General features: G+C 48.4%; 1 protein-coding gene and 1 non-coding gene across 2 annotated transcripts in view; both read right to left on the bottom strand.

Annotated features, from left to right (window-relative positions):
* Positions 1–13,396, bottom strand: part of BAZ1B (bromodomain adjacent to zinc finger domain 1B) — a 74,298-nt gene that overhangs the window by 30,829 nt on the left and 30,073 nt on the right. The window contains exons 8-11 of the mRNA XM_056558644.1: positions 3,588–3,726; positions 3,222–3,349; positions 2,153–2,261; positions 1,961–2,059 (exon numbers count right to left, since the gene is read on the bottom strand). Coding sequence (XP_056414619.1) covers positions 1,961–2,059; positions 2,153–2,261; positions 3,222–3,349; positions 3,588–3,726 — 475 coding nt within the window. The remainder of the gene's footprint in view (positions 1–1,960; positions 2,060–2,152; positions 2,262–3,221; positions 3,350–3,587; positions 3,727–13,396) is intronic.
* Positions 675–867, bottom strand: LOC130360000 (U2 spliceosomal RNA). The gene has a single exon (XR_008890516.1). It is a non-coding gene; the product is annotated as a U2 spliceosomal RNA (small nuclear RNA).

Raw genomic sequence — 13,396 nt, 5'->3', positions numbered from 1 at the left:
GGGTCCAGAATTCAGCCACCAACGCTGGGGAACCTGGATACAAGGGAGGGACACCTTCCCGACAACACCCACATCGAGCACCAGGACTGCAGCAGTGGATGTAGCAGACATCACGTCCTCCATGGGCATTGCAGAGGGTTTAAGAACAGTCAACTCAGATATAGCAGGGTACCGAAGCTGCAACCGTGAGTGTGGCAGACGTCGCAACCGCTATGGATGGTGTAGAGGGTCCATGGTACATCGGACAACTCACTCAGTTAAGTACTGGAATAGCAGCTGTGGCAGACGAATCAAGCTCCATTGAGGGTGTAGAAGGGTCCATTATACAGCAGTCAACTCACACACCGTGGAGCACAGGAAAAGCATCAGCGGCAGACAGCACATCCTCTATGAGCATTGGAGAGGACCATGGCCACCTCCTAGGAGCACCACTTTAGTCACTTCACCCAGGAAGTGTGACACCGGGACTGCAGTCGCGGACCCGGAAGACGTAAGAGTGGCCGGTGAAGAAGGGAATCGGCTGAATGTGACTCCCTGTGCAAATACGCAAAGAACATCCAAGTAGATGTTGTCCTTGGTGGTATCTGAAGCCAGGACTGCAGCATTGCAAGGCAACAGTTAACAGAGCTACCATGCAGCTCTTGGCAAGCAACGCTGGTTACAGTCCCCAAGTCTGAACCTCCGGCATAACTGCATATGTACCTGCAGAAACCGACCTGTCAGTCACCACTCCAAGGGCGACGCAAGCTTCAAAATCTGTCCCGTTCTGAAAAATCCATTCAATACAAGGTGCACGGATAGGGGACATAGATATTAAACTGATAACAGATACTACACTTGATCTGAGCCAACAATCCGTGAATCGACAAGGCATACTAGGAAGGCAGGGATCTGAGGGAAAAACCTCCAAACTGCAACAGACAGGAGCATGAGGAAGGGCCATAGAAAAAAAATAGGTAGCTGTAATAACTACTTTGGCCACTAGAGGGGAGCCTAATACTGTCAGAGAGAACAGTGCTGAAGGCAATGCAGAGTGCCCGTGAAAGGCTTCTGTTTCTTTCTCCCGTCCTCCAGATCACGCAGCCCCAGCGCTGTAGAAAACACGCCCCTGGGTGCCGCCTGCAATACAAGATGAAGCCGGGGCTAAATTCACAGAGCGCCTGCGGCCTGCCCCCGGCAGCATGGACGGGGTGACTGCCAGACGATCAGGGCGCCAGTTGCCTGGAAAAAGGCGGCACCTGGCAACCGCACCTCCCCAGCGTTGCTGCAGGGACCAGGCCGTGGAATGAATGCCCGGCTGTACTGTCTAGCCACGTGGGACCAGAGACCCGCTGATTAAGAGGGACCAGCCTGCAAGGTAATAAGACGGGGCGAGCTCACTGAGCCTGGCCGCAATACGGGTTGATTCTACAGCGGGGGAGGAGGAATTGCTGGCGGGGAATAAAGACTCTGCCAGTTAGCAGACCAGGATCACGGTGGCAGCCACATGGGGAAGCAGAGACCTGCTGCCCCAAAGTCACCGGGGCACCAAGCAGAGAGTCTCTGGTCAGCATTTCAGCATTTAAAGAAAATGCGGCCTGGCCGCAAAACAAGTGCGGTAATGGGAGATTTGGGAGCAAAGCCATGTGTATTGGAGGCTTAGGATGCAGGAGAAGGGGAAATCGGGGGGTAGGTTGCAGGTAGCGCCATGCTCCTGTCGCCCAACCTAGAAAAAAAAAAAAAAGGAAAAAAAAATGCTAACTAGACATCCCTAGCTAGAAAATTACAAACAGAAAAGACCAGGTCTGGAGAGAACTCCAGACACTGACACCAAGCTAAAACTGGTTAGCTCAGTGCCTGTGGGCAGTTATATCCTGCTGGAAGGAGCTGACTTTTTTGCCTTGTGCCAGCCTCCTAGTGGACAGCAGCATAATACCCATGGTATTATGTCCCCCAATAAGGCAACAGAGAAACAAATTACCTTTTCTGCAGCCGTTCCTTAAGTTGGTTCTCTCGAAAACCCTGAGGATGTAGACAGTCTAGGAGATCATCAAACTCCTTTTGAGTATCACACAGAAACCTAAAGGGAAACAAGGACATTACTAACTAGTAAATAGGAGCAGTCAGCAATAAATCTTTTACATGCAAAATGTAAGGGGAAAAAAAAACTCACCAAAGGTTCTGTCCTTGTTTAGGTACTGTGCTTTCTACCTGTTCTTCCTTTGGCATGGCATCCTCTGAGGCACCAATACTGCTGTCAGCATCTTCACTCTCCATGTTACCTGACAGGGTTTTGAAGAAAACCTTTACTTTTTTTTTTTTAGGCAACCAAGACATACATAAATACATTTTTGACGACTTGTTAGAAGAGTTGCAGGAATTCTAATTATACAGTGACCAAAAAGTATTCAAGCGAAGATATCCTAAAGGCAAATTTATTTTGTATTCATATTAAATGCAGTGTCTCCAAGGAGCTAAAATAAACCGAATTTCATCTATGAGATTAGATAGATAGGATAAAGATAGATAGAGATAAAGATAGATAGAGATAAAGATAGATACATAGATAGATAGAGAGATAAAGATAGATAGATAGATAGAGAGATAAAGATAGATAGATAGATAGATAGATAGATAGATAGATAAAGATAAAGATAGATAGAGATAGAGATAAAGATAGAGATAAAGATAGAGATAAAGATAGAGATAAAGATAGAGATAAAGATAGAGATAAAGATAGAGATAAAGATAGAGATAAAGATAGAGATAAAGATAGAGATAAAGATAGAGATAAAGATAGAGATAAAGATAGAGATAAAGATAGAGATAGATAGAGATAAAGATAGATAGATAGAGATAAAGATAGATAGATAGAGATAAAGATAGATAGATAGAGATAAAGATAGATAGATAGAGATAAAGATAGATAGATAGAGATAAAGATAGATAGATAGAGATAAAGATAGATAGATATAGATAGATAAAGATAGATAGATAGATAAAGATAGATAGATAAAGATAGATCGATAAAGATAGATAAAGATAGATAAATCACACTTCCTAAACACAGCCAATCATAGTAACTCAAAATATACTTAAACATTATGGTATGAAGAGATGGCCACTTCACAGGAAGTCTTAAAAGGCCATAAGCTGATAAAAGACTGGTATAGTCTTTTCTCTTAATACCACAGATGAAGGACTTTAGGAATCTTCCTAAGCGGGTGTAGAAAAATACATACAGGTACTTCCATCTCCATCTTGTTCTTCATCCTCTTCTTTAGGGGGACTGAAGCTGTAGTTAATACCGTCATGTACCCAGCCCTTTTCAATGTAAAGTCCAGGAGTGCCATCAGAGAACAACCAGTACCTGCAAATATATACTTTATGAAGTATTCACATATACAGTATTCTGCACATGTTTGAAGCTGCAGATTTGATGCTGTGTTAAGTCAGTTTACATTGAGACCTGCAGCATAAAATATGCACAGGATACCGCATGTGTGAATACCCCCTTAATCTGTGAAATTTAAAACTATAAAACACTTTGTTTGCTAAAAGCTTCAATATGTAAGTCAGTGGCAAGCATGTACTGCTCAGAACCATACCTGTTATGGCTACGATCAGTACCAAGTGGGGATCTTCTCAATACTTGCTTTGCTTTGGCAATCCCTTCATGAAATGCTTTCTCTGCAGAGGCTCTCTGTTTACGCACTCTCTCCTCCTCTGCTTCTTTTTGAAATCTTTCTGCAGGCGATAAAGTAATGTAGATTTGATCAATTTTATCAATGTTCAAAAAAACAGTAAGTTTCTTGTTCCACTGCCCCTATGGGTCATCTAGCCATAGATTAGTATTGTACACAAATACTTCATATAAGTACATCATGTTGTGACTAAAGAGATTTCAGTTTGTGCCTGGCTATACCTTTAACCCCTTAAGGACAAAGCTAATTTTTATTATTTCATTATTTTTTCCTCCTCCCTTTTAAGAGGCATAACTCATTTTTCTATCCACAGAGCCATGCAAGGGCATTTTTTGTGGGACCAACTGAACACTTTAATAAACTCTTTCACTTTAGCCTAAAATGTATGGCAAAAGGAAAATACTATTGTGAAGCCCAAAGGAAATGTGAAGCGGCACTGCTACAGTCCATTAATGAATCACAGCTGGAGATGCGGGTAAATATAATGGGTCCATAGAATAATGAGTCTCAGCGGTGCTGGGATAAATGACGAACTTAGAATAATAAACTGTGCAGCATACAAAAAGACTCCCGCACTCACCACATCTACAGATGTCTCAAAGCTCGACCTCAGTACCTTCCATGGACAGGCGACTGGGCTGGCATGAAGTGCTCAGAGGCGACTGCCAATGGTTTAGCGCAGTGTAATGGACTTCAGCACATTACACTGCATGAAACCGCTGGCAGCCACATTCGAGTGCCCCACGCCAGCCCAGTCGCCTGTCCATGGAAGGTTCCAAGGTCGAGTCATGATACATCTGTAGATGCAGTAAGAGCGGCAGCCTTTGTATGCTGCACAGTTTATTGAAAATTTGATTTTTTTTTAGACTTACCATAAAATCTGAGCTTCTAGTGGGGGACACAGGACCATGGGTATATGCTGCTTGCCGCTAGGAGGCCGACACTAGGCAAAAAACAAAAGAAAGTCGGCTCCTCCCAGCAGGATATACCCGCCTTCTGGCTGTGAGCAACTCCATTTAGGAGAACTGACCAAGAAAAGAACTGTCCGAACAAAAACCTAGACAAAAGAAAGCAACCGACCATAAAAAAAACAAAAAAAACAAAAAAAAAAACAATAGAAGCTCCAATAGATTTTACAGTAAGTTAAAAAATTAAAAAATTAACAAAAACTACTTCTCAAGTACTTCATTGGGGGGACACAGGACCATGGGACGTCCTAAAGCAATCCCTGGGGACGGAAAAACCAGCATTCCAGAATGAAAAAAAATAATAATAACTCAGGCGGACGGCTGAACTGCTGCCTACAAGTGTGAACATGGTAAAACTTGGCAAAGGTATGCAGAGACGACCAAGTCACCACCTTGCAAACCTGCAGAGCCGAAGCCCTGTGGCTGACCGCCCAGGAAGCCCCCACCGCGCAGGTTGAGTGAGCCATCACATGAAAGGGGGGAACTTGACCCTTGCAACGATACGCCTCCGAAATGGCAGAACGTATCCAGCGGGAGATAGTGGCCTTGGAAGCCGGGAGCCCCTTGAGTCTCCCATCGGGAAGAACAAACAAGTCACACCTCCGTAAAGAGGAAGTGACTGACAAATCGGTCTGAACCAAGTCCAGCATGTGAAGCCGGCGTTCCCGTGGATGAGAAGGGGACGGACAGAAAGAAGGCCAACACGTCTTCTCGTTCAAGTGAAATGAAGTCACAACCTTGGGTTGAAAGGAGGATACCAGCCAAAGGACCACCTGGTCTTTGTGAACCAAAAAAAGGGGAACGGCAAGAGAGGGCAGCCAGCTCAGACACTGCAAATGAATGTGAAGGTGACAAGGAAGGCCACCTTCCAGCTCAAGATGCTCAAAAGGAGTGCACTGCAGAGCATCCAAAACAAGGTTGAGGTCCCAAGGTGCAGTGGTGGACTAGAACGGAAGCACAACAAAAAAGCACAACAGTCAGCAGCAAGGGGGCATTGGAAGAGAGCACAAGCCTCACACCAAAGGATATATGCCCACCAGGTAGGGTGGTATATCCTGGCGGACGAGGGCTTCTGGGCACGGAGCATGGTCCGGATCACACGGGTAGAGAGTCCCCGAGCCCTCAAAACCACGGTTTCAAACGCCACGCTGTCAAACGCCAAGACTCCCTCCGCCTTGAGCTTCAGGACAACCCTGGGAAGAAGAAGTGGAAGTGGAGTGAAGAGGTAGGAGAGAGTCCACTGCCAGGGCATGCCGCGACCATGAGACGAAGTGAGGGAATTTCCTGTTACGGCGGGACACGAAGAGATCCACATCTGGAGTTCCCCACCGGTGACAGATCTGAGCAAAGACCTCTGGGTTAAGGGACCACTCGCCGGCGGTGGATCGGCCCAATTATTGATCCAGGAAATGTGAACCGCTGATCTGGCTGGAACGTGAAGTTCCGCCCAAAAGAGGATCTTCGACACTTAATTCATGCAGTCAAGCTGCGAGTGCCGCCCTGTTATTGATGTATGCCACGGCTGTGGCATTGTCCGTCTGCACCTGTGCTGAAGACCCCGCAGCTGGTGACTCCAGTGAAGGTTGCACAGGAAGATCGCACAGAGCTCCAGAACATGATGGGTAGGCCGGACTCAGACGGGGTCCAACGGCCCTGAACTGTTTCATCCTGAAAGACACCAACAATACGTGGTCAGAACATGCCAATGGAGAGGCAGGAAAGGAGCGGCCTGCTCGGGGGAGAGAAGACCAAAGCCAAAAGGAGGGAGCAGAAGCCGGATCCTGTGGTGGAGAGATTAGGGGGATTTGTCCCACTGGAGAGGACTGTACCAAAATTGGGCAAAGGGAAATCCCTCCATGGAAGCCACCATCCTGCCCAGAACAGACATGCAGGTACAGATAGGAATCAGACCCAGCCACCGAAGTAAGCATATCCCCGACAACAGCTCCCGGAGCTTGTCCTTCGGAAAAGTGAGTCGAGCCACCGCTGTGTCGAAGCGGATCCCGGGAAAGGTCAGATTGGGACAGACAGGTTGGATTTCTCGCGGTTGATCCTGGAGTATGTCTGCAGAGTAATGTTGAGACTGATCAGATTCTGCTCCAGGGAGGGCGCCTTGATGAGTAGGTCATCCAGATAGGGGAGGACCGAGACACCCCGAGAGTGGAGGAGAGCCACCACTGTCGCCAGCGTCTACGTTAAGACTCTGGGCGCAGTCACCAGCCTGAAGGAAAGGGCAACAAACTAAAAATGACCCGCAGGAACCGCAAACCTGAGAAAACGCTGGTGGGGCGGGAAGATAGGAATGTGCAAGTAGGTGTCCCGTATACCAACAGAAGAGAGGAACTCCCTTGGATCCATGGAGGAGACAACTGACCACAGGGATTCCATCCTGAAAGGTCGTAGCAGCACATGACTGTTTAGAAGCTTCAAGTTGGTAATGGGCCAGACAGTGCCGCCTTTCTTGGGAACTACAAAAAGATTGGTGTAAAACCCGAAAAACGTTCCCGAGGAGGGACCGGCACGATCACTCCCTGGGACAGGAGGGTGTGAAAGGCCACCTGAAGCTGCAGCAAGAGCAGGAGAGGGACCTAAAAAAATTCTCGGGACCACAGGGATGCAGAGCTGACCCATATCCAGCCAGGTCCACGCTGGTTCAGAAGAGGGAGGGCCAACTGACCCCTGCAGCACGCAAACTGATTAGAGCCCTGACCCCCAGAGCGCATGCTTTAGCCTCACTGGTGGGGTAGGGAGGGGAAGGAGAGAAGCAGCCCCCTGCAGCGCACACTTCCATATGACAGGCTATAGCCTGCTCCCAGAGCGCACACTGAGAAGAGAGGCCGGGGGGGGAGGATGAGCCCATGTGATTCCCAGCACGCAATACGGAGCTATAGTTAGGCCCAAGCTGCAGGCTCTATTAGAGAGCTGTCCGCAGCATGGGCTGAAGAAAAAATGGGCCCTTGTCTGCCCAGCGCAAGAAGCGGGCTCCGCAGCGCAGACAGAAGCGCTGCCAGGAGAGAAGCCACGATGGCCGGGACCTCCACATGCCCTGCTGCAACACCACTCCTGGCCCGGAGGAAGAGAATGCCGTGCAGCGTAGAAGAAGGTGAGGCAGAAACCATTAACCCCCTAATGGGCCAGAAGCCATTAACCCCTAATGGGCCAGGGAGAAGAAGCCCCTGGAAGATCCTTCCTGATGAGAGGCGCGTCATGTGGCTCCGCGATTACAAAGTCCAGGGAAAGAGGGAACTCTGGCAGAGGAGGAGAAGAGAGGATGGGAAGGCATACTGACCCCCAGGGAGCACACTCACCAACAAAGTCTTCGACCAGCCAGGGCCACCTGCCTTAAGCCAGACAGGAGCAAATGGGGACCCAGACCCTAGGTTACCAGGCGCTGGTGATGAGGGGTTAATGGCTCACCCAGCAATGCACTGTGCCCCTAGCTCGCAGGTGGGGGGGAGGAGATCAAGCAGAGTCATGCTCTAGTGGCCCAACGCTAGAGAAAACAAAAGAAAAAACTAAAAATTTTAGACTGAAACTAGGAAAAAAAAAATAAAATAAAAAGAAAGAAATAAGACCAGGTCTGGAGAATTCCAGACCTGTGTCTGCCTCCTGCTGACAATAAGCTCAAACTGAGTTGCTCAGATCCAAAAGGCGGGTATATCCTGATTGGAGGAGACTAATTTCTTTTGTTTTTTGCCTAATATCAGCCTCCTAGCAGCAAGCAGCATATACCCATGGTCCTGAGAAAACACAATTGTGTCGTTTTTACAAAGTACACTTTATGGAAAAACTGACATGTCTCTTTATGTTGTGGGTCAATACGATTAAAATGATAGCCATGTTAACATGCTTTTCTATTTTTTAACCCCTTAATGTCCTACTTTTTAACCCCTTAATGACATTGTGGACATAACTGTAGCCCCCGGTGACCTGATATTAATGCACCAGGATGTACAATTCACCTGTTAAGGACCCAGGGCGTACGCCCGAGCCCGCTCCCGTTCTATAACGTGGGGCCACGGCGGGTCGGGCCTGGCCTCTAACAGCCGGGACCCATGGCTAATAGCACGCAGCACTGATCGCGGTGCCGCACGCTATTAACCCTTTAGATGCGGCATTGAAAGTTGAACGCTGCGTCTTAAGTGAAAGTAAAACAATGCCATTAGCTCAGGGGGCTGTTCAGGATGGCCGCAGTGAAATCGCAGCATCCCGAAAAGCTTATAGGACAGCTGGAGGGGCCCTACCTGCCTCCTCGCTGTCTGATCGCTGAATGACTGCTCCATGCCGGAGTTCCAGGCATGAGCAGTCATGCGGCAGAATCCTTGATCAATGGTTTCCTATGAGAAACCATTGAACAATGTAAAAGATTAGTGAGCGCAGTGTTATAGCCCCCTATGGGAGCTATAATATTGCAAAAAAAACAAAGTGGGAAAAAAGTGAATAAAATCATTTAACCCCTCCTCTAATAAAAGTTTGAATCACCCCCTTTTCCCATAAAAAATTAATAAATAAACATGTGGTATTGCCGCGTGCGGAAATGTCCGAATTATAAAAATATATAATTAAACTGAACGGTCAATGGCGTACGCGTAAAAAAAATATTACAAAGTCCAAAATAGTGTAAATTTGGTCACTTTTTATATCATGAAAAAATGAATAAAAAGCGATAAAAAAGTCAGATCAATACAAAAATGGTACCACTAAAAACTTTTAGATCACTGCACAAAAAATGAGCCCTCATACTGCCCCATACACGGAAAAATTAAGTTATAGGGGTTATAAGATGACAATTTTAGACGTATACATTTTCCTGCATGTAGTTATCATTTTTTCCAGAAGTAGGACGAAATAAAACCTATATAAGTAGGGTACCATTTTAATCGTATGGACCAGAAGAGAAGGTGTCATTTTTACACAAAAATGTACTGTGTAGAAATGGAAGCACCCAAAAGTTACAAAATGACGTTTTTTTCTTTCAATTTTGTCTGATTTTTTTCCGTTTCGCCATAAATTTTTGGGTAAAATGACTGACGTCATTACAAAGTAGAATTGGTGGCGCAAAAAAGCCATCATATAGATTTTTAGGTGCAAAATTGAAAGTTTTTTAAAAGGTAAGGAGGAAAAAACGAAAATGCAAAAATGGAAAAACCCCGGGTCCTTAAGGGCTTAAATTCAGTGAGAACAGGAGCTGCGATCGCTTCATGCACAGTGAGTCCCAACTGGTTTCATTTCACAAAAAAAAAAAATCTTGACGTACTCATTTTTACCACTAAGACTTAAGACTTCCTGTTCTGTCTGATAAGGAGGAGACTGCTGTAAAACTATCTGTACAGCATCACAGTGAAAGGTGACACGTATATAGAGAACACAAAAAGGTAAATGTTTGCACTGTACATTTACGGTGAGGCGCTAGCTACATGGCAGGTGAGTTTTTGCTAATAGCAGCCTGGGACTCAATAATGGTAGACATCAGCAATCCCATTGACCCTATAGATGCTGTGATCAATGCCTATCACGGCACATCTAGAGTAAATGGCGATGCCAGTGGTTTCGAGAGTGCTCATTGGACCCCTGCAGTGCAACTGCAGAGGTCCAATGAGCACAAATGGCTGCAGAGGTCTCTCAGCCTGCAGGATGACCAATATTCCTGTGATTTTTATGCTTACCGTAAAATCTCTCGGAAGATCCATTGGGGGACACAGACCATGGGTATATGCTGCTGTCTCTAGGAGGCTTGACACTATGGCAACAGAAAAGTCGGCTCCTCCCAGCAGGATATACCTACCTCCAGGCCACTGAGCTTATCAGTTTAAGTCCCAGAGCAATAGAAGAAGACCGACAGGTTCAGGAACACCAAAAAAGGGTGGGAGCTGTGTCCCCCAATGGATCCTCCGAGAAAGATTTTACGGTAAGCATATATCGGCTCCATTGGGGGACACAGACCATGGGACATCCCTTGGGTGGGCAGAAAAACAGTCAGGCAGTCGGCTGTACCACCGCCGCCTGCAGCACTTTACGGCCCAGACTAGCATCAGCCGATGGGAAGGTATGAACCTGGTAGAACCTCGAGAAAGTGTGCACAGACAACCAGGTGGCCGCTTTACAGATCTGCAAGGCCTTTTTGCGGAGGGCACAGGATGCAACAACAGAACGGGTGGAATGAGCCAAAACCCTCAGGGGTGGGATCTTCCCCTTGCAGCAGTAAGCTTCAGAAATAGCAGATCGGATCTACCGAGAAATGGTGGCCTTGGAAGCAGGTTGTCCCCTACAATTACCTTCCGTAAGGACGAAAAAGGAATCGCACTGATGAAAGGAAGAGGTGAGATCCGAACCGCCCGCACTACATCCAGTTTGTGGAGAGAACGCTCCCTAGGATGAGAAGGAGCGGGACAAAAGGACGATGTCCTCATTGAGATGAAAAGCCGAAACGACCTTAGGTAAAAAAGGAAGGATCTGGCCGGAAAACAACCTTGTCCTGGTGAATCACCAGAAAAGGAGAACGGCAGGAGAGAGCTGACAGTTCGGATACTCTCCTAATGGAAGTAATCGCTATAAGGAATGCCACCTTCCAGGGCACCCAGAACAAGGTTCAAGTCCCAAGAGGGAGAAGGGGACAGATGAGGGGCAGCATGTGCCACTCCTTGGAGGAAGGTCCGGACATGAGAGTTTGATGCCAGAGGACGCTGAAAGAGAAAAGGGCCGAAACCTGACCCTTAAGGGAGCTTAGAGCCAGCCCCTGTTCCAACCCCGACTGCAAAAAGGAAAGACGACAGGGAACAGAAAAGGTAACAGGAGAAAGTCTGAGCTTCGCAGCAACAAAAATAAGACCGCCAGGTGGTAAATTTTCGCAGAGGAGGGCTTGAGAGCCATGAGCATGGTGCAAATCACCTGGGAAGAGAAACCACAGGCCCTTAAAACAGAGGTCTCAACCGCCACGCCGTCAAATGCAGCGCCTAAACTGGGGTGGCAAAGGGGACCCTGTGACAGAAGGTCTGGACGAAGTGAAAGGCGCAACGGAACGTTGTCCAGGAGCCTGACCACATCGGCGTATCTAGAGCCACGAGAATGGCTGGGACGCCCTCCGCTTTGAGCTTCCTCAGGACCCTGGGAAGGAGAGGCAGGGGAGGGAACAGATAGGGCAGGGCAAGGCAAAGCCCGACCACGGAATCACTAGGGCATCCACGGCTAGGGGGTCCCGGGACTTCAACACAAACGGAAGGATCTTCCGGTTGTGTAGAGACGCGAAGAGGTGCACGTCCGGAGTGCCCCAGCAGTTGCAGATCTGTGCGAATACCTCCGGATGTAGGGACCACTCGCCGGGGTCGGCCGAGGACTGGCTGAGAAAATCCGCCTCCCAGATGAGCACTTCCGGAATGCGAATCATGAGTTCCGCCCAGAGGAGAATTTGTCACATCGGCGATGAGCTGCGAGTGCTGCCCTGCTGATTGATGTACGCCACGGCTGTGGCATTGTCCGACTGGACACGGACAGGGCGGCCCTGAAGCAGGGTCTCCCAATGAAGCAGACAAAGATGGATTGCCCTCAGTTCCAAGATGTTTATGGGGAGAAGGGCTTCTTGGAGAGACCAGAGGCCTTGAACCGTCCTGTCCCTGAAAACACCTGCCCATCCCGACAGACTGGCATCTGTCGTGACAACCTGCCAGTGGAGGGGAAGAAATGAGCGTCCCTGAGAGAGCAGGGGGGAGCGGAGCCACCAGAGAAGAGACTGAAGAGACTGACGAGACCCTCGAGGGAGAACGATCTTGCGGTCGAGGGACAGAGGAGACCTGTCCCACCGGGAGAGAATCGCCAGTTGAAGAGGACGGTAATGGAACTGCGCAAAGGGCACAGCCTCCATGGCCGCCACCATCCGACCCAGGACTTCCATGCAAAGACGGATGAAGACTGGGGCCTGCGACCGAATGGAGTGGACTCCTGACAAGAAAGTCAGTCTCTTGTCTGGCGGAAGTCGAATCCGGCAGAGCCCGCGTCGAACTGGAGCCCCAAGAAGACCAGAGACTGGGTGGGGGAAAGGACGGACTTGTCCCTGTTGACCATCCACCCAAAACTAGATAAGGTCTGGAGAGTGAGAGTCACATTCTCCAGATTCTGGTAGGAGCCTTGATGAGGAGGTCGTCCAAGTAAGGAATTACTGAGACACCCCTCGACCGTAGCAGGGCTATCACGGGTGCCAGGATCTTGGTAAAGACCCGTGGAGCAGTGGCCAGAACGAAGGGGAGTGCCACAAATTGAAAATGACCTTCCGGAACCACAAAGCGGAGGTACCGCTGATGGCCGGGAAATATTGGGACATTGAGGTAGGCATCCTTGATGTCCACTGAGGAAAGAAGCTCCTTGATCCATGGATGCCACCACTGAACGGAGAGATTCCATTCGGAAATGGCTGATTAGAAGATATTGATTGAGACGCTTGAGACCCAAGATTGGCCGCACAGAACAGCCTTTCTTGGGAACCCCGAAAGCACTCCCTGGAAGGGACCGGGACAATGACTCCCTGGATAAGAAGGGACTGAAGTGCCCCCCGAAACTCCCTTGTTGGCTAATGAGATAGGGGGGGTGAATGAGATAACGATTGTCTGACTTCAAAGAGGGGCGCGCCCGGAAGGAGGGAACCTTTTTGTCCCACGAAGGCGTCTACCCAGACCCTTTATTGGGGCCAAAGGTCCAATAGGACCGGAAGGAAGAGGACTTCCTACGGGAAGTAGTGCGAGCCTTATTCTGAGG

This window comes from Hyla sarda, chromosome 2 (assembly GCF_029499605.1).
Source record: "Hyla sarda isolate aHylSar1 chromosome 2, aHylSar1.hap1, whole genome shotgun sequence".
NCBI classification, from domain to species: Eukaryota; Metazoa; Chordata; class Amphibia; order Anura; family Hylidae; genus Hyla; species Hyla sarda.
This window is presented reverse-complemented; position numbering and strand designations above follow the sequence as displayed.